Consider the following 22,138-nt stretch of genomic DNA (forward strand, 5'->3'; position numbering starts at 1 on the left):
GCGGGGCAGCCGCGACCCACGGCGCACACCTGCCCGACGCGCCCGCTCGGGCGCCCGCGGGGCTGGGCGCGCGGAACCCGCAGCGCAGCGGCCGGAGCCACACGTGCCCTCACCCCACCCTCAGCCGGGGCGCGCGGGGCGCGCAGGCCGCGGGGGCGTCCGGGCTGCAGGCGGGCGAAGGGACCTCACCTGAGAGCGAGTCGCCAACTCCATCCTGCCCGCCGGGCCTCCCGCCGCCCCCGGAGCCTGCCCGCCACCGGCCCGGCGCACGAGAACGCCCCGCGGCCGCGCTGCCCGCGCCGCGCCCGAGCTCCGCACCGCCCGGGGAGGGGCGCACTCAGCTCAGGACAGGGGGAGCGCTCCTCGCCGCCCCCTCGGCGCCGCCGCGCTGGGCCTGGGGGCGCGGGTCACGGCCCCAAACTTTGCGAGCAGTGAACTTCGCCTCGCAGAGGGCGCCAGACGGGGTGGCCGTTGGAGGCCCCCGTAGCAATAGCCAGTATGGGGGCGCCGGACTCCCCCCCGCAGTGGAGGGAGGGAGTGGAGCGGTCCGGCCGGCTTTCGCGCGGGAGAAATGAGCGGGGGCCGTCCCGGCGCAGCCTCCAGCTGGCACGCCCGGCTCCGCGCGCCGGATCTGCGCAGGGTTCATTCCAGGGTGTACCCCGGAGCGCGAGCTTCAGCTGCAGTCAGTATCGGAGCCAGGAGAGCATTTTAGGGCTGCTTCGGAACTTGTTTTGCTTAGTTGTTAAGGGGCGGGGTTCTGCAGCCTCCCAAATCATTTGCTACAGGGTTCACGTTGCAAAACAGGTTTCTTTACCGAGGCCTGAGGTGTGGAGCTCCACCACCTCTGGAGTTTTAAACTCCCTTTGCTAGACCATTGTGCACCTCGGCCTCCACCCACAGAGTTCCTACAGGTTAGGAATATTGCTTAGTTGTTGTTGTTGTTGTTATTATTGGCTGAGCACGACTATGTGGCAGGTACTGTATTAGACCTGGAAACACAAGGTTGAAGGAAAAAGCCCCTGCTCTGTTGGTTTGTACAGTCTGGGAACCAGCTGCTCACATAATTGTAAATATATAATCATGATGCAGGTAAACGTAATTATTACTAATTTGATTAACAATTCAATTGGTACATTCATGAATTCAAATGATACCATTAGTTAATAAGTTCAACAATAACGGTGCAAATAAATGTAAATTTGAAGCTTTTTAGATGCCTTGAGAGAAAAGGTGATAGTCTGATAGTGTAAAATAGGGGCACTGAATTTGGCGTAGGCCTGGGAGGCCTGCTAGAGGCAGGTGTAAAGAGTGAAGAATCAAGTGGGTCGAGTCTGGGCGGAGAGCTAGTAGATGCAATTATCCTGAAGTCTGAGCAAATTTGCTGGGCAGTGTTGGAAACCTACTTAGCTCTGTGGTCATGAGTTCAAGCCTACATATATTCTTGAGACTTGCTGCAGCCCCTTTTGGCTGCATGGGATCTGACACTCATCTTTTTGAAGGAGTAAATGTACTGGACCAAATATCTGTTCAAGTTTGAAGGAAAAAAACATCTGGAAACTGACTTCCTTCTTCCCTTCCTCTGTCCTCCTTTGGTTTAGCAAACATGTATTACATACCTCCCTGTTCCAGATCCTGGGGGTGGTAAAGCCAATAAAACATCTATTTTAAGAAAATGTTTTCTTTTTATTGGCTAATGTAAACTTGTAGATTATAGGCACTTTCATTTTTGACAAGCTACAGAGTTTACTGTCATACATATCTCTTTGTAATCCTCTCACCCTTCCAGATTCTTATAATACATGTTATTAAGTTAAGGAAACAGAAGATAAATGTACCTAAGAAGATACATTAAGAGAAAGATCCCTATCACCTGTTTATATGTGGCAGCTGTAAAATGCCAAATAGAAATCCATTCCTGATGCTTCCTGACTAAACAGTCTCTCTTCCCCTTTGGCTCCCAGGAAACTCGGGGACAGATATAATTAACCAGGATTCTCTCTATATATTTACTTTCCCATAAACCAATAATCTTATTTTTCTTTATATTGTAGATTACATCAAATCTCTCTCAGAAAAGGAAGTATAAATTTGAAATAGTTCAGATTTTGCAAAACATTTGAAGTAACCTAGTTATTATGTGGAAACCTGAAAGCTGCTACGTCTTCCTGCTTTAGATTTTTGCCATTAGCAGTCCTAAATCTTTGGTGGCAACCTAGAAACGCCCTTCCTTTGCATGGCAAAGAGCATGCAGCTGAATGGTACTTAGTGATGGAATCACTGGTGTGTGTTTGGGGTCAGATTTTGATTCCATTCTGTTTAGGACAATCTCTAAAGAATTTGGAGATTTTAACATCCTGTGATCATATTTCCTACTCAGAGCTACTGATGGGATTAAAACATGTGAGCATTGGGCTTTGCCACAAAAATGAGTGTTCCTTCCCGGAAGTGATAGTATACATATTGCAACAGAGTAAAAGGAGACAAAACGCTTGCAAAATTCCTTTAAGAAGTCTATTTAGAAATCTGTGCTTGACTGCTTTTTAAACATTTCTATGAGAAAATAAAAAAAAAAATTTGGTTCATAGTACCTTCTCTAAGATCAGAAATTTGTGATTAGCTGCCATCATTGAACCTGCTTTAAATGACATGAAATAGCTGTGAATGGACATCAGCCCTTGCCCACAATTTTTGTTCTCTAGGAGTCTATAAACATCTGTCCTCAGCTTTGAAATAGCAGCTCTTCTTTCCCCTCTGGCTTGTGAGTAGATTCTTCAGTCTATCCTTTTTAACAGAATCATGTCAATTTGATGTTCTGAACAACTCAGCAAAGAATCCACCTTTGGCAGGGAGCTAGAAGCAATATAAGGAATAGCTGGATACTGCTGGCATTATGTTTGATCAGGAATAAATAAAGTGACAGTTCAAGTAATATCCTGGTGGGTCTCTATCTTCCGGTGTCCCTTGAAATTTCTCTCTAATTGTGATTAAATAAGACCTAGTCCAGGATGAGAACGTAACCTTAAATTGAGTCACTCAGAGATAAATCCCCAAGTTGCTGCAGAATAAAAGATCTGGAATTCTCTAAGAGCAAAGTTATTCTCTAACAGTCGCTGGGTACCCTTTTGGAAAAAGTTTGTTTCCTTACAACCTGAGAGTCTATTTTTCTGATTTGGTTTGCCAGAATAATGCTGTCACGACCCCACAACTTAAATACATTCTGATGAAAACCACTTAAATGGCTTTGGAGAAGATAATCTGAACAATCAATAATCAATGACTTCACAGAAATGTGCAGAAAAGTACACATCAGGATGAAACTGTACTGCTGTGGGTCTACCAAAAAGTCAATAGTAATAGTGATATTAATAATAGCAGCTAACTTAATGACCACAGGCTAGGAACCAAACTGTGTGCCAGTTAACCTTTGCAAGCTTTCTCCCATTTAATCCTTCCACTGTGACAGTTCCATCTGATCCTCAAAAGTAATGCTGTGAAAATAAATGAAAGGATATTTTCAAAGCATTTGGGATTTCTTAAAGATACTGTGTGAAGTCCATGTATGATGAATGCAATCCATATGTCATAGGCTTTTGTAAAAGACATATTATAATTTAGTCTGTTAACAGGAAATATGATAAGGCACTGACAATAAGTGGATGAAAATGAAAACAAATTAATAACATATAAGAACTTATGTATTATGAAAGGAAATGCTAATAATCCATTTCTAATTGGTACCAACAAAAGTACTGTGGAACAGAGTTTTAAAAGAACTAATTTTTTTCAGAATTATATAGGCAGTATTTTAAAAGGTAATCTATAAAATATCAATATGAAGAGTTCAGAATAAATGTATAGAAATAACTTTGAAACTGCTTCTTAAATGACAAAAAGTCTGGCATTTCATTAGTTTGATAAAAAAATGCAGAATATTTTTAAAGCAGTTTTATTTCTATCTTGCCAAAGCTAAAATAACCAACTACCCAGTGCTTCAGAAAAGAATTTCAAAATGTCAATATTCATTACAGTATCAAGGAAATGTGAATACCACCATGGCTATGGTCAGTAATCACATTTGCTAACCCTCCTCACAGAATTTGGCAAGCAATAGTAGAAAATCTTGGGTCATAAAATGGAAAATTTGGTATCAGAAATGCAAAAGTTCTTTAAATATTTTGTATTAACACTGTGTTTTTGGATTCCCCCCACCAACTTTCTAGACTTTGTGGAATTCCAAAATTGTGACAGACTTATCTTTCTGTTATCTTGGAATAACCAAGTATTTAAATGTCAGAGGTAAAGCTGAACCATAAACTTGAGATGGCTATAGGTTCTTTGATTCCTGTATGCCTCTAGGTGATTCTAAGGGGAAGACTATTCTAGAACCACTGCTGTCATCCTGCAGAGTGGTTTCCAAAGTGGGGTTGGTTGTCAGACCAGCAGCAGCATCACCTGAGTTCTGATAAAGAAATTCTGGGCTCTACCTCAGAACTACAGAATTGGAAACTGGGGGAGTGGAGCCCAGAAATCTGGGTTAGACGTAAGAATCAGCATGGTTGTAGTCCAAGGCGGCTGCTCACCAGATGGGTGACCCCAGGACTTACATATCATTGACCTTCATTTTTCTCAAGTAAAATGTAAATGGGGATACTACATACCTTCCTGGTTTGTTTTTTTTTTTTTTTGTTATTGTTGTTTTACAAAGATGAACATGTAGTATCAGAGGTGACTGCTTTTTCAGAAGGATAGAGTGGTAGACACTGGTCAAACAGTATTAACAGTGATAACCCTTCCATCTGTTGGATACTAACCATATTCTAGGATTATCTCACTCCACCATCACCACAGACGTGTGACGTTGAAAGGAACCTGGGATACTGAGGCTCTTTCCCACCACCGCCTGCCCCCCACCATCCCAGCCTCTATGGCTGCCACCTGCAGCTTTGTTTTCCTCCCAGGTTTCATTACCTACACGTGATATTGCCAAAGGTGCTTGGGAGCATGAGCACAGGGCATGCTCACTTATGTCTACGGAGTCAGGGGCCAAGAAGGGAGGGATAAAGGGGGGATTCACAGGGGCTAGGAAGCTCCGTTGCTGCCTGCCTGCTTGTCTGCTGGTGTGCCTGTGTGTCCAGTTCCCTGATTCAGCAATAAAGACACATTAGATATACATGTTACATATACTCCGAAGTTCTCTTTCTGTCTGCCAGATTCAACAATGAACCTACCCCGGCCCGGGCTGGTTGCACAACGATTGCACACAGCTCTCCTCCTTTTTTCAGATCAGGACACTGAGGCATTGAAGGTTTAAGAAATGTACTTAGAGTGAACTGAGCACATCCAAGAACCCTGACTGGTCCTACTACAAAGCTAGCCAGGATGGGGTGGGAGCTTCCAAACTTGAAAACAATGGGAACTGGGTTCTTCATGTACTATCATCCCAGTCTACTTATTTACTGTGTCTAGGAGTCTGACTTCTTCTCCCCCATTTGTTTCTGAAAATATTTTTTTCCATTTATAGGTCATCTTTTAGCAGGTGCTCCTGCATTCTTTTCAAGAGTTCTCCCCATACCACCCCACCACAACACCCTGTCTCTTTTTTCCCAAATCTACACGTGGCTTAGACATCAACGTGGCTAAATTGTCCTAGATGGTCACTCTAGGCTGATAATCTGATCACCATGTCTTTAACAGCTTTCAGTTTTCAGTTCTGACCTACTTATCATGTCTGGATTCTTTTTATAGCTTTTGAGTCTAAATGAGCTCCTGACCTTGCTGACTGTAGCCCAGCCCTGGAAATGCCTGACAGCATAAAATTCAAGGTCTAATATTAAGACTATGTAATGAAACCGATAACCATAAATTCCAGGCTGGGCTAAGGAAAGGGAGGATGACAAGACCTGGGCATTTGACTGTTACTCCCAAAGCAAAGCATATCTGTATATGAATTATGGACAAGAAGTCATCTACTCTGAAAAGGTGTTAAATATAGTTTATACACAATGCCATTTTGCAAGCACAGTCTTTTCACACTCCTCTTATAAACAGAAGGTGGACTGTTTCAACAAGACACTGATCAAGTAAGCTAAAATGGTGCATATGGAGTCTTTCCGTTCTTTAAGGAAAGCAACATACCAGCACCCTAGCCTCTTTCCTACAATTGCTGTCACCCCATCTTTTCTACTTTCTTCACCAAGACTCTAACAAATCTGTCCAACAGTTTGTATACCTGGGCTTGCGATAATCCATAGGGTCAGGAAATACTTAATTGAATTTTGTAAGGAGGCATAGTTTTTGCAATTCCTTAGGCAAGTTGAATCTATTATACTTGAAACTTGAAACATACTTCCCAAGGAAGAAAAGTGGAACAAACAGAAACCAAGATAACAAGAAGACTACAGAGCCCTGCTTTTAAAGAAATTGACTATTAATGACATGGATGATACTCATAGCATAAAATCTATGTTCTGAGAGAAAGAGCTGTCTACATAACAGCCACAGAGAGAATTTAGTCACCAGGTTGACACAGAAAGAAAAGGCAATCCAGCACACCATTTCTTTGACACCATAGAAACATCTCTTGCTTTCTCATCTTTCCTTGGAAAAAAAATGCTAACTAAATAATTGAAATAGGTTAGGTAAATGTCACAGGCTAGAAGGCAGTTTCTGAAGCTTATTAACTTTTTTTTTTTTTTGCAAAACTGTAACTGCTTGAAAGAGTGTCTTTAATCTTTCTGAAATCTTTTTCACTGAAACCCTGGAGGCAAGCAAAAACACCTATGCTAGCAACTTCTGTTTTAGAGTCTTGAGCTTTAGTCCTTTGGGCTGTACTGCTGTTATATACACTCAGTTTCCCTATTTCAGCTGGCATTTGATAGTTATAGGTCGCTAAACTTTAGAAACACCCAGATTACAACTACAAAAAAAAAAAAAACAAAAAAAAAACAAACCCAACACAGCACATGGTTCTCTGGCAAATAGCTGATCTTTAAGTAGTTCCTTTTTTTGCCTTCTCTGGGAACAGAGATTAAAGTTGAAATACACCTCTAAATTTTTTTTAGTTGAAATATTTATTGTCCTCATTGTAGATTTGCACTGGGGCGTTGGTGCTAGACATGGTGTGAAAACATACATTTGGAGAGGTGTGAACCTATAACCCTTTAAACATACAGTGATGTCAACCAACTTTACTTCAATAAACATAACTGGAAAGGGTGGGGAAAGAAAAATTACAGAGAGATTCTGTGTATATATTGCCCAGTTATCTCCAATAGCAATTACTTTTGCAAACTACAGAACACTGTCCAACCCAGGTTTTGACATTGATACAATGAACCAATCCAATTAAAATGATATGATGCCCACCTTCTTCCCTCCTACCCATTTCTTTTCTTAGCCCTTAATAACCACTAATCTGTTCTCCATTTCTGAGCCTTTCAAAAATGTGCCATAACTATTTGGAGAATAGCATATAACCTTTAAGGATTGACTTCTTAAGCTCAGCATAATTCACTGGGGAGTCATCCAAGTAGTTGTATCTGTTAAACAGCCCATTCCTTTTTACTGCTGAGTAGTATTCCCTGGTACATAGGTTTTAACCATTCACTTGTAAAAGGACATCGGGACTGACTCTAGTTTTGGGGTATTATAGATAAGGCGTCTATGGTTATTTGTGTGAATGTAGGTTTCATTTCTCTGGAACAAATGATGAAGAGTGCACTTGCTTGATATATGGTAGTGGCAAGTTTAATTTAATATGATACTGCCAAACTATTACAGACTGGCTATGTACCATTTTATATTCCTAGCAGGCATGTGTGAGTGATTGATTTCCTCTCCAGGATCCAATATCCTGCTCCATATGTATCCTCTACTGCATTTGGTGCTGTCACTGTTTTTTATATTAACCATTCTGAGACAGGAGTAGTAATAGCTCAGTGTGGGTTTAATCTGCATTTCCCTGATGGCTAGTGAAGTTGAACATTTTCTCTTGTGCTTATCTGCCATCTTTAATCCTCTGATAAAATGTCTGGGTCTTTTGCCTATTTTCTAATTAAACCATTTTTTACTGGTGAGTTTTGAGAATTCCTTTTATGTTCTAGATATTACTCCTCTGTCAATATGTGCTTGGGAAGCATTTCCTGTCAGTCTTCAATTTGTCTTTTCATCCTCTTCACAAGTGATTTCACAGAGCAAAAGTTTTTAGTTGTAAGAGATTCAATTTATCAAATTTTTCTTCTGTGGATCATGTTTTCAGTGTCAAGTCTGACAACTCTTTGTTTATACCTAGATCCTGATGATTTTCTTCTAAAATGTTCAGAGTTTTATATTTTACATTTAAGTCTGTGATTCATTTAGTATTAATTTTTGTGTAAGATGGGAGATTTATTTTTTTATAGATTTATTTATTTATTTATTTATACAAGAACGGGAGGTACAGGCCAAATGCGTGGGAGGGTGAGAGGATTCACCAGAGACAGAGCGGGGAGCAGCACAGGCAGACGACCAAAATACACTGCCAAGGGAAGCAGCGGGCAAAACAGGAGAGGCCTGCTTCTCCATGTGGGACCCTCGCCGGCTGGCTGGGACCGAACCAGCGCTGCAGAAGCTGCGGACAGCTTCACAGCGCAGCACTCAACCACCTGCGCCACCAGGGGAGGCCCAAGATGGGAGATTTAGGTCAAGGTTTTTTTTTTTCCCCCTCCCCTGGACTGTATCCAATTGCATAAGCACCACTTGTTGGAAAGACTATACCTCCTCCATTACATAGCTTTTACAACTCTGTCAAAAGTCAGAGGAACATGGTTGTATAGGTCTACCTTTTGATTTTCTATTCCGTTCCAGTGATCTCTCTCTCTGCCAATATCACAGTCTTCATTACTATAACTATGTAGTAAAGGCCTTAATATCAGCAGTGATTTTTCCCACTTTGTCAAATTGTTTTAGCAACTCTAAGAACTGTCACTTCTCATATAAGTTTAAGAATAAGCTTACCTATATTTACATAAAACCATGTGAGCATTTTGATAGGAGATGCATTAAGCCAATATATCAGTTGGGGATAGTTGATATCTTTACTATATTATTCTTCTAGTCATAAACAAATTCTCTCTCCCCATTTGTGCTTCTCAACTTCTTTCATCAGCCTTTTATAATTTTTAGCATATAGATCCTGTACCTGTTTTTAAATGTATACCTAAATATTCATTTTCTTTGGGGCAATGATAACTTTCACAATGACAAAAATAATCAGCGTTCAGAGGGCAGGGTCTCTGAAGCACTTTTCTATTTGGAAAAGATACTTGATCTCTACTCGGGAAATTCAGTTATTATTTTTCTTTTTTTTTTTTTTTTTTAAGATTTCTTTATTTATACAAGCAGTGGGTACAGTCAGGAGCATAGGAGGGTGAGAGAATTCACCAGAGACAGAGCGGGGAACAGAACAGGCAGACTGACGAAGTACACTGCTGAGGGGAGCAGCGGGTGGCAGGAGAGGTCTGCGCACCATGTGGGACCCTCGCGCGGCGGCCGGGGAACGAACTGGCACTGCGGAGGCTGCGGGCAGCTTCATAGCCCAGCGCTCAACTGCTGCGCCACTGGGGAAGCCCCCAGTTATTATTTTTCTAACTTCCTGCATGTCTATAATTTCAAATCCTAAAAAAATAATAATTTTTAAAAGCCAGCATGTGGCTCAACATATTTTCTTATCCCTGGCTCTGCAATTCTGAACACGTGTTTAGGATGGGTGTTTGGGTAACTGTGATGAGCAGAAACTCCTTGCCCATTCATGATAGCCATGTGGCATATGCAATAAATATGCTTTGCTGGTTTAAACATAACAAATAAAAAAGACACTGGCTTTTGTCATTGTCTCTCTTTCGGATCACTTACTCTGGGGGAAGCCCCCTGCTACTCTCTGGAGGCTCTGGGGTGGCTTGTGGAGAGGCACAGCAGTGAGACCAATAGTCAATGTGGACTAGAGACCCCCAATATCCACCGCAGTGATTTGAGGAGCAGATCTCCTTCAGATGATGGTGGCCTTAGAGAAAACCAGAACCTAGGGACACAGCTAAGCCATTCCCATTTTCCTGATCCTCAGAAACTGCATGAGATATTAACTCTGCTATTTAAAGCTGCTGAAATTGGGGCAGCAGAGAGAGCGAGCCGTGGAAATCACAATCTTTATGAGCAGGTTTTAAACTACTTCTCTGCCACAATGTATTAATTGATTTGTTCTTCACAAAAATCTTTTATAGTAGGTACTATTATTAAACCTAGTTGTTTTTTTTAAAAGATTTATTTTTATACAAGAACCGGGATACAGGCCAGCTGCATGGGAGGGTGAGAGGATTCACTGGAGACAGAGCGGGGAACAGAACAGGCAGACTGAAGAAACACACTGCTGAGGGGAGCAGCGGGTGAGACAGGAAAGGTCTGCTTCGCCATGTGGGATTCTTGTTGGCTGGCCAGGATCGAACCCGCGCTACAGAGGCTGCAGACAGCTTCACAGTGCGCCGCTCAACCACCTGCACCACCAGGGAGGCCCTAAACCTAGTTTTTCAATAGATAAGGAAGCTGGGCAAAGAACACTTGAGTAATTTGTACAGAATGATAGAGTAAGTACATGTCAGAACATGGTCTTGACCCAGAGACAGGCTCCGCCTTTAACATCTGCCCTGACATTGCTCTTTGATCTTCTTTATCACCCTCCTTCTCTAGTAAGTGGCAGCTTAAATGCATTCATAAATGAATCCTCTCTCTCTCTCTCTCTCTCTCTCTCTCTCTCTCTCTCTGTGTATTCCCATGTCTGAGCTTTCAAACAAATATAAAACATTCTCACATTGTGAGAATGGCCCATTTCAAAAAGACCAGAAACAATGAAGTGTTGGTGAGGATGTGGAGAAAAAAGGAACCCTTATACATTATTGGTGGGAATATAGATTAGTCCAGCCCTTATGAAAAACAGTTTGGAGTTTTCTCAAAATATTAAAAATAGATTTAGCATATGGCCCAGCAACTCCTCTCCCAGGTATCTACTTGAAAAATGCAAAAAACATTAATTTGAAGGGATATATCCACTCTACGTTTGTTGCATCACTATTTACAATAGTCAAGTTGTGGAAACAACCTAAGTGCCCAAAGACAGATGAAAGGATTAGGAAGATGTGGTATGTATGCACAATGGACACTACTCAGCTGTAACAAAAAGATGAAATCTTTTCCGTTTGTGACAACATGGAGGGAACTGTGCTAAGTGAAGTTAGTTAGAAAGAGAAAGACAGGGCCTCCCTGGTGGTGCAGCGGGTTGAGCGCAGTGCTGTGAAGCTTTCTGCAGCACGGGTTCGATTCCCAGTCTGCCAGGGAGATACCCACATGGCACAGACCTCTCTTGTCTTGCCCGCTGCTCCCCTCAGCAGTGTCTTCGGTCCTTCTGCCTGTTCTGCTCCCCGCTCTGTCTCTGGTGAATTCTCTCACCCTCCCATGCCTCTGGTCTGTACCCCCATGCTTGTATAAATAAATAAATCTTTTTTTAAAAAAAGAAAAAAGAGAAAGACAACTACCAGCTGGCTTCACTCACATGTGAAATATAGAGAAACAAAACAAAAGGTCAGATACAAACCAAACCAATAACAAATCCTAGAAATTTGACTGTGGAACTGAGGGTCCAAGGGGGGAGGAGGAGGTGGGAGAGCAGTGTGGCAGAGGCCCAGGGGGTTGTGCTGGAGGATTATGGGCGCCTTGGTGGTGGGTGAGATCTGGTAACACACCTGAAGGGTGTGATCATATCCCCTCTAAAGCATGTGAGGTTTTGTAAACCAATGTTACCTCCATTAAACAAACAGAATCACAGAGGTTCAATTAGTGAAGACAGCTTAGAAACTACCGTCTTACTTGTTAATTTGGAGATAAGGAAACCGAGGTCCAGATGATTGACTTGTCCAGCAGCACTAGGGCAGGGAGAACATTCGCCTGATTTTATTCTAGTGCTTGCCCCACACATTCTACTTCCTCCTAAAGCCCTGTTTATACTGTCATCATTTTTGGCAACAATGGACAAGGTCATACTCTGCTAAGTATTAAGGCAGTCAGTTCTGCCTGCTTCCTTGCCACACGGCAGTGAATTTTCCTGTCAGTTTCCAAATCTCTTCTAAAGGCCACATACTTGATTGTTGACAGCTCATAGGCCTGGTGGCCACTACTATTTCTTATTTGTGAAGTCATCTCCTAAAGGGGAGGAGGAATTTCAATAGAGCCTTAGGAGTGTTTTGTACATTAAAAAATTACCTGTATTTTTTCTGACGTAGGCAAAAATTATTTTTGTTTTGGGTCTCTTTCTAATATGTGACTCTCCAGAGTCCCTCTGTGAGCAAGGGGTCATTCGGTTTGTATGCATGTCAAGCTCACTGACCTGCTGCACCCCCAGGCCTGGAGAATCCTCTAATTTTGTCAGCTCACAAAACTCCTCCACAAGAAAAGAACAGCTTCCTTCAGTCAGATGTATGCATAACATGTGGCTGGCTGTAAGAAAAAATATTGAACAATACCATGAAGTACTTTATCCCCCCTTTTTTGACTTCGATCCTGATTTTCCTCCGTTAGACCAAGGGGTTCTTGTTTAATCTCACTCTCCTTAGTTACACTATGGAGTCTATTTTAAACGTTTTTCTCTTCCCCTTGTTTGCTGTTTAAAAATTTTAAGTGGTAGCAAACCCATTTCACCTGCAGAAATATTTTTTTTTCCTTGCAAAATTGCCTTAGAAGTAGGTTTCCTTTTTCTTTCTTAAAATCAACATTTCAGCTCACTCATCTTCTTTTCTCACTAGCTCCTATTTTCTAAGTTTTGATCCAGGATTAAAAGGATCATGAAGAAAATTAAAAGTTAAGGCATAACTTTCCATGGGATTTGACTTCACAAAACTTAAAATGAAAAAGGTTTTCTCTAATCTCACTCCCAGGATAAACCGAGGACCCAGATATTGCTGTGTTTTGTTTTGTTGTGTTTCTTTGCTCCTGGTTCTGGCAAAAATCTCTAGCTCAGCCCAGAGGAGTGGGTGGGTGCCCAGCCTGTAACCCTCAGATCCTGCAGGGTGCCTTGGCTGGCTTCCCATTGCCAGGATTTGCACCTTTGTTTCTGAGGATTATTTCTGTAGAACTTGAGAAGATAACCGACACACTGCCACAGCCCATCAGAACGCAGGGAAATGCCCATCAACCAATGATTGGGGTGAATACCCTGGTGCCCTGGCTCCTGGGTAGGATAACTGTGTATGTGTTTTACACTCTTTCCTGTAAGATTAAGTTCTGGTTGCCACGGCGGCAGCGGACTTAACAGTTGAGCCCTTAATGCCCCCCTTTTCCACCTCAGTCTGGCTTCTCTGCTTCCCTCTAATGTACATATTTTCAAGTAAACTCATTGCACTGAATGCTTTGTCTCACGACCTGTTTCTGGGAAATAAGCGCTTAGGCCTTAAGGGGGTAAATGAAGCAATTTCAGACGATAATGGGCAGGACTGTGTGTACTTCTTTGATATCTTGATATCGATAATCCAAAACAGAACTGAATTCTCTATTTCTTCCACATTTGGCAGCGCCATCACTCATCCATTTCCTTCTTGGTGAGTGTTATTTGAACGATGGGACTCACTCCAAGGATAATTTTATCCAATTGTTTTCTTTGTGCCAAAGCCAGGAGCCTAGACCCGGCATTCTAAATCTTAACTCTGCTGAAAGTTATCCAGAGGAACTTGGGTCTTATTCTTCTGGAAAATGATGTGGCTGGAACACTTAGGTGTGGGTGGCACAAGGGGTTAAGTCTCAGCACTATGAAGTTATCTGCAGCCACTGCAGTGTGAGTTTGATCCCCGGCCAGGGAGCAACCCACATGGTGCCGCAGACCTCTCCTGTCTTGCCCGCTGCTCCCCTCAGCAGTGTATTTCAGTCAGTCTGCCTGTTCTGCTCCCCGCTCTGTCTCTGGTCAATCTTCTCACCCTCCTCCCCACACCTCTGGCCTGTATCCCAGCTCTTGTATGTATAAATAAATAAATCTTTAAAAAAAAAAAATCAACACTTAGGTATTCTCCTAAGTGTCTGTGATTCCATGGTTTTTCAAGGTTTTTATTTTTTTTTCCTATTTGAAATTGTCTCATTCTCCTTATCATGAAAAGCCACAAACAACTCCACTGTCCACTAACAGATAAATGGGAAACAAATTGTGGTACAGCCATACAACAGAATGTTGTTCAGTCATAGAAAGGAATCAGGCACTGTTCCATGCTATAGGATGGAGAGTGGCATGAAGACACCATGCTCTGTGAAAGCAGCTGGGCATGAAGATCAATAGTCTACAGTTCTCTTGAAATATCCAGAGGAGGTAAATCTATGGGAATAGAATGCATACTGGTGGCTGCCAGGGGTTGAGAAGAGGAGCATTTGCTTAGTGGGTACAGGGTTTTCTTTTGGGTAAGGAAAATATTTTGGGAGCAAGATAGAGGTGGTGGTTGCACAACATCATGAGTATGCAAAATGCCACTAAATTGTTGATTTTTAAATGGTTAATTTATGTTATATGAGTTTCACTTAGTTAAAAAATGATCTTTAGAATGCTGCTGAGCTATTTTTTCAGAGTAAAGATCTTCGTTATATAAATGAGCACTGATTCTTCCAATAGCAATAGCCACAATTACCACGAGTCTACCAAAAGTAGACTCCTACTATATGCCTTGGGCTCTATTTGCATTCATTGTCTTTGATTCTCTCAGCAACAAATACTGGTCCTGCACAGAGGGGAACACGAAGATTCAGAAAGATTAAGTCAATTACCCAGGGCTAGGCAGCTGGGAACTTGTAAAACCAAGACTTGAAGTTGAATCTGTCTGGACACATATCAAAATAGAGTTAAATCCAACTATACCAATACGCGGTAAATAAGAACATACTCTAAAGCAAAGGCAGAGATTGCCAGACAGATATAAAAGCAAGACTCAACTCGATGCTGTTCACAAGATCTTTTAAATATGTAGATAGAAAAAAATGTACTTTGTAAACTATATATCTATATATATATGTATATGAAAGCTAGTGTGATGATTATATGGAAGCTAGCATGGAAGTTAATTTCAAGACATGGCATATTGTCAGAGATAAGAGAGGATGCCCTAATGATACAATGAATTTTGGATATCTAACACTATTTAATCGCATCACATTGTATTCCTCATTATCTGCTCCTAATGGAAGCTCCTATCAACATCCATTTTTCTCCCATTCACACAATACTCTGAGTTTGTTTTTCCCGATCCATACTTTCAGAGCTCTCCACTATTCCCTTTGGCACCCTGGTTTATGGGAAATAAATTCCTTTCCACCTAAATTTCTCTGCTGATCTTAGATGGCAGGCCCACAATAATGGCTAGCTATGTCTGGAATCACTTTCTCCATTACCCCTTCTCTCTCCCTTGGAGATGTCAATGGTCTCAGAGCCCTTAGTCCTTCTCAACACTGGGAGCTTTATGGCCACACCTCATTTTCCTCTCACCTTCATAGCAAACATCAGTCCTTGTCATCACCTAGAAATATTCCACTCCAAACTCAAATTTGTAAAATTTACTCTCTAGCCATTACCTTTGCTCCTTTCATTCATTCAATCCACAAATATTTACTGATTGCCTGCTATGTGCCAAGCACTATTGCAGGTGTTGGAAATACAGCAGTTAATAAAAACGGTATAATTCTTACATTTTTGGAAATAATAGATACAAACCTCCACTTGGCTTCATCCAACAAACTTATCCCTTGGTGTCTCTGGGCTCCAACCCTGTCCCCACTGCCACTGTCTTGGCCATAACCTGTCATTGCCTGGGCTACTTGGTTATCTCTCAAGCCCTAGTTTTCTGTCCTGTGCCTCTCCCCTATTCAACTGTCTTAGTCTGTTCAGGCAGCTTTAACAAAGTACCATAGCCTGGGTGGCTCATAAACAATATAAATTTATTTCTCACATTTAAAGACTGGGAAGTCCAAAACCAAAGCAGATTCAGTGTCTGGTGCGGTCCACTAGTTCTTAGATAGATAATCATTTTTTTTTTTTTAATAGAGGCATGTTATTTATTTGTTTGTTTGTTTTGTTTATACATGCACTGGGTACAGTCAGAAGCACGGGAGGGTGAGAGAATTCACCAGAGCCAGAGCGGGGAGCAGAGCAGGCAGAAGGACCGAAGTACACTGCTGAGGGGAGCAGCGGGAGGCAGGAGAGGTCTGCGCGCCATGCGGGACCCTCCTCCAGTGGCCAGGGAGCAGCCGGGGATCGAACCTGCGCCGCAGAGGCCGCGGGCAGCTTCGCAACCCAGCGCTCAACCGCTGCGCTACCGGGGAGGCCTGATGATCATCTTTTTGCTGTAACTTCATTTGGGGGAAGGTGGCCGGAGTCTCTCTGAGCCTCTTTTATAAGAGAAGGACTCTCACACCCGAGGGCTCTGCCCTCCTGACCTAATGCCCCCTAAAACACCCCACCTGTTAGTACCATCACATTGGGTGTTAGGGTGTAACATATGAACTTTGGAGGGACAAAAACATTTACCCTGTAGCCTCCGCCTGCTGCCAGAGAGCTTCCATCCACAAATTTGATCATTACTCCCCTACTGAAGTACCTTCAAAGCTTCCCCAGGGTAAATCCCAAGCACAGCCAGCTGCTCTGGACCCTGCCTGAGTTTGCAGCAGTGTTTCCTTCTTCCCTTGGCCCCCAGAAACTTCCTGCAGCCCTGCTGACTGGAATGAGTGCAGCAGGTGGCCATGACTTACCTCCCCCCAGCTGTCTATCTCACTAGGCTCCTGCTTGTCCTTGGCTTTGCACAGACACACCCTTGTTCTGCGAGCAACTGCACTTTGCACAGAATTCCCACTCTGGGTAAAGGCTGCACTTGGAACTGTCTCCATTTCCCCTCTAGTAAGGATTTTTGGGGAATCTCCCCTTGACCTCCTTGGGGTCCTTTGAGCAGTCCAGTAATAAATTATCATGTAAGAGATCAGAAAGAGAAAAGACAGAGGTGATTTTGTGCACAGGAAGGTCCATGAGAGATGAAACCTAGTGAATGCGCGAAACATCCAGTTTCTGGAGTTTCTAGGCAAAGCGGCAAAAGTCTGTATGGAATAGACAAACACTTGAAAGTTTTGGTTTTGACAACTGCTTTAGTGAGTTTAGCAAGCTGGTTTACATAGCTTCCCTCCCTGTCTCTGACTAAATGGGGATGTCTATCTATGTCCCAGGGCACCTTTATTTCCGGGGTAAACTGAGAAGAGGAGGGTCATTCACCCACCATCTCTTTAATCCATATGTTGGGGTGACTTGATCTGGGACCAGACACCTAATGGATGCTGAGCCCCCGAGAGAGCAAAGACCTGGCCCTTCCCTTGTGTGATATTCCCTCATATTTAAGGATGTGCCTTGAATATATTCTTCACCAGGGCAGAAGAATATCTGGCATGCAGTGGGAATTTGATAAATGTTTTTTGAATTAAATTTAAAATCTTTTCCATTTAATTAGCATTAATTAATTGTTTTCAAAGTGCCTGCAGAGTAGTGCTACCGCTCCTGGGGTTTGTAACCTAAGGAGGAGAGGAAAGAAAGCAGTTAGAGCTTCTCATATCCCTCGTGGGGCGGAGCCCAGCAGAGCAGCCACCTTGGCAAGCAGGACCCTTAGAGTGTGGGCTACAGCTCCTGAGAGTTGAAACAATAAATATGCTGCCCTCTCCCTTAGCCACTGAGACACAAATCGAAAATGCCATCATTATCAGAGTCAAGTGAGAGTCTACATGGAAGGAGAGTTACAAAACAAAGGCTTGGATTTTAGACCCGAAGCCTGTATAATGTTTTAAAGCAGTGCTACTTCAAAATAATTTCTTTTAAAAGTGTAAAATGATTCACACATTGAACTGAGCACTTTGCATTGCTAATTCCATTTATCACACACACCTTGTGCTGTGTTCTGTAGTCTGTCGGCTTGATCTTTACTATCATTAACATGTTTAAGGTAATTTAAAATTTATACTTAATTGAGTTGTTGATATTCACTGGATAACTTACCTAGGTCCCTTCTAAGATATAACACTAGGGCCTCCCCGGTGGCGCAGCGGTTGAGCGCTGGGTTGCGAAACTGCCCGCGGCCTCTGCGGCGCAGGTTCGATCCCCAGCTGTTCCCCGGCCACGGGAGGAGGGTCCCACATGGCATGCAGACCTCTCCTGCCGCCCGCTGCTCCCCTCAGCAGTGTGCTTCGGTCCTTCTGCCTGCTCTGCTCCCCGCTCTGGCTCTGGTGAATTCTCTCACCCTCCCGCGCTTCTGACTGTACCCAGTGCATGTATAAACAAAACAAACAAACAAACCAGTAAACAAATAAAGCATGCCTCTATTAAAAAATAAATAAATAAATAAACTCATTTAAAAAAGATATAACACTAAATACTAATTATTAACATTTAATGAAATTTTAAATTAATTTTCAAATTCAGTTAAAATTAAAATTTAACTTAAAAGTATAACTGTAAGTTTATATTGTTTCTGTCTCCCATCTTAATGCATATGCTATGGAGAAGCTATATATTTATGTCTGTTAATAAACATGTTCATTCTTGCTATTTTGAGAAACTACTACAAAGATTTGTTTTCAGTTTTCACGAGGTAGATGTAGAATTTGCTCTTCTTTAAAATTAGAGTTAATCAACATGTTTATAGATATTCTGTCTAAAATACTTTGGAGTGACTTTTATCTTTTTTTTTTCCAACGACACAAAACAACCAATTTTCTTGTCAGATCATTCACTTTTGAAAACTATGTAAGTCCAATGAGAAATTCCTTATGAAAACTTCAACAAACCAAACTTAAGAAAATCTACATAGTGAATTATCATTCTTGCTGAAATAACCAGACAAATCTAATGAGGCCAATCTTACTTTGTAATGAAGAGTAATCTTTCTTTGAGATTCTTTGGATTAAAAGAGGGAATACCTGTAGAATGTAAATCAGTGTTCAATGGAAAACTCTATATAGTACAGCCTTTTGAGTTCTCAGACTGTGATCACATTCACTCTTTTTTTTTTTTGACCATTTTTTTTTTTTTTCTAGAGGCATGTCTTATTTATTTATTTATTATTTGTTTGTTTGTTTGGTTTATACATGCACTGGGTACAGTCAGAAGCGTGGGAGGGTGAGAGAATTCACCAGAGCCAGAGCGGGGAGCAGAGCAGGCAGAAGGACCGAAGTACACTGCTGAGGGGAGCAGCGGGCGGCAGGAGAGGTCTGCCGCCATGTGGGACCCTCCTCCGGTGGCCGGGGAGCAGCCGGGGATCGAACCGGCTGCAGAGGCTGCAGGCAGCTTTGCAACCCAGCGCTCAACCGCTGCGCCACCGGGGAGGCCCCACATTCACTCTTATGTCCTCATAAATTGTTTGTAGCAGATATGCAAATGCTATCTTTCCTAGAGATTTAATTGACTTCTCCCTGCTCTGTGTCAAAGGGACTAGATCCTGTCATCTTCCCCAAATTGTCAATCCTTACCAAATTATAAATTATTCTGGTGTTTTTCAGCATCTGGCATAATCCTCCAATCATTCTTCCAAATTTTCTCCTGTGTGACTTAGCATCACTGTGAACCAAAACCCAGGCCCCTCTATGAACTCTAGCACCTGGCAGCATTTTCTCAGGATCTGAAGGTATCCCTCTCACTGGAGCCTGAGTACTTGATGCAAAACCTTAAAGGACTGGTCACTGCAGGGGACACAAATGTCCCTTGTCTGCACCACAAGTCTAGAGAAATGCAAACAGTTGACTACTTCACCAAGAGTACCGCAGCCTAACTTGAGAACTTGAAGAAACGTGTAACCAAAATGCATACAAAGAACATATAACTGAAATAGGTTTCTACTGACTTAGAATTCACTGAACTATGAAGTTCAAGATCTGGTTCTTTATACAATCTTTTAAGTTAATGTTTCTCTTTTTCATGTTAGGGATCCTCTAGCAAGATGCCCAAACTCCAGGACCCTTCAACAAGCTACTTTTGTTACCACAACTAAACAAATGGTTCAGAGCCTCCCTGGTGGCACAAGGTTAAGCACAGCACTGTGAAGTTAGCCACAGCCTCTGCAACATGGGTTAGATCCCCAGCCAGCCAGGTTGCTACCCACGTGGCACAGCAGACCTCTCCTATCTGGCCCGCTCCCCTCAGCAGTGTATTTGAGTCAGTCTGCTTATTGTGTTCCCCACTCTGTCTCTGGTGAATCCTCTCACTACTGGCACCTCTGGCCTGTACCCCAATTCTTGTATGCATAACTTTTTAAAAAAAAATTAACAGATGGTTCAACTAGTTTTCCAGAAATGACACTAGAGAGACTATTTCTTAGGCCCTGTCTTGTCACTCCATACCGGGAGTTTATGATCACTTTTTTTTTTCAGGGACAAATAATACTCTATTTGAACAAAAGTGGGGACTGACCATATTGAAATTTTTCTGAGTCTCTGATATGTTTATCTGTGCTCCCAGAAAATAGTGATGGTTAAAAAGTCCCTTCACCTTTTTGTAATCTGGGGAAAATCTAATGGCAAGGACCATAATATCCTACCATATTTTGAGATAAGACCTACCTCCATTCTTCTTCATGACACATTTTGATGGGTGGATGCCCATCAGACATCGACATGTAGGGCATTTACCTACCACTATAAAACCCCAGGCTCTGGCTTTAAGATATTGCTCATTATATTCTCCCTTTTGTAAGAGCCTGAATAAAATAATTGTAATTGACTGGTGTAGTTTGCCTTTTACAGGTGAGGTGATGTCTTATATATTTTACCATCCAGGGACACTTTTGAGCATGAAACAAAATAAACAAAATTTCAAGGAGGATTTACTTATTGATCAAATATCTTATTAAATTGGTAGATATATGGAAGAGTTCTATTTAAGTTTTATTCAAAAATTTAGTTGTTTCTGAAAATAAAAATAGCACATCTCTTTTGATATATAAATAAAATTAAAAAACTCTTTGTACTAATCTTCAAAATAATCCCCAGATTGGACCCAGAGTAATATTAAAAATAACATAAGCATTAAAATAATCATTCTGGGTACACAGTCTCTTATTCCAATCTGTTTCTTAACTGTACTGGTTTCTACACATTCATATCTTTTCAAAGAGTATATGTGGTGCTATTTGTAACTTTTTCCTAAAATTGCTGTCAATCTTCTTCACATTTACATTTCATGGTTGATGTATTTGAAACTGACCTTCCTCTTGGGCCATAATATTTTTCACTGAGAAAATATTCTCTTCAAGAGTTGACATAGGTTAGAGCAAATGCTGCTTAATGAAGGCAATCCACAGTTCCAATTTTTTTCATATTAAATTATGACACTATCTTGGCCCATAAGCCTCATGGGTCCTATTTTGTCTCCATTCAGAATATCTTTCTTAAACCAATACTTTTATGAAATAGAGCTTATCAAATAAGTTATCTCTACTTACAATTGCATTTACCATTCAGCCAAATTAAGATGCTACTAACTGTTCTTTTCTAGCAGAGAACAGAAATGTATTCAATTAAAATTAGAAACACCATCGAAAAATTCTTTCTCCACGTGGAGATATTCCAAAAGAGAATTGAGAACTTAGAATTGTATCTTGTACACTATTTGAGTGTTTATTAGTTCAGCTCCTCTCTTGCTTTGTAGTAATATACTTCAATCTCTTCTTAACCACCAATTTTGTTTTTAATAATTGTGATTTGATAAATACATCAAAAGCTGGTTCTTGATGCTCTGTCTTTGTGTGTTAAGGATTGTGCATCAAAGATTTCCCAATGATTTTGACAAAATATAGCTAAAATGTAAAGAATTAACTTCAAAACCATTCTATACTATCATAGAAGACTTAAGTTGATTTACACATCAGTTCAACAGCTAAGTTTCTAAAAACCAACTTCTAGCAGGAAGCAGAGAGTGAATACTGCCAGGCTTCATTTTTTTCCCCTTCAAATCAACAGCTTCATCTCAAAAATTCTGAGTTGCGATTACTCTGTGAATTTGATAACTATTACTTCCACTTTGATCAGTAGAATATTGTAATTTATTTGAAATGAAATTATAATTTAT

The 22,138-nt window shown here is 41.6% G+C and overlaps 1 protein-coding gene across 3 annotated transcripts in view; it reads right to left on the reverse strand.

Moving 5' to 3' along the window:
- CDCA7L (cell division cycle associated 7 like) overlaps positions 1-21,627 on the reverse strand; it is a 73,220-nt gene extending 51,593 nt beyond the window's left edge. The window contains exons 1-2 of one of the 3 annotated variants that reach the window (XM_054692419.1): positions 21,513-21,627; positions 12,410-12,519 (exon numbers count right to left, since the gene is read on the reverse strand). In XM_054692419.1, the coding sequence (XP_054548394.1) occupies positions 12,410-12,511 (102 nt within the window). In that variant the 5' untranslated portion in view covers positions 12,512-12,519; positions 21,513-21,627. Of the gene's footprint in view, positions 1-189; positions 261-12,409; positions 12,520-21,512 lie in introns of those variants that run through there. The other 2 variants (XM_054692422.1, XM_054692421.1) reach the window with 2 other exon arrangements.
- Between the last annotated feature and the right edge of the window lie 511 nt (positions 21,628-22,138).

The sequence above is a fragment of the Talpa occidentalis genome, unplaced genomic scaffold (genome assembly GCF_014898055.3).
Source record: "Talpa occidentalis isolate TD23 unplaced genomic scaffold, MPIMG_talOcc4v2.1, whole genome shotgun sequence".
Classification (NCBI taxonomy): domain Eukaryota; kingdom Metazoa; phylum Chordata; class Mammalia; order Eulipotyphla; family Talpidae; genus Talpa; species Talpa occidentalis.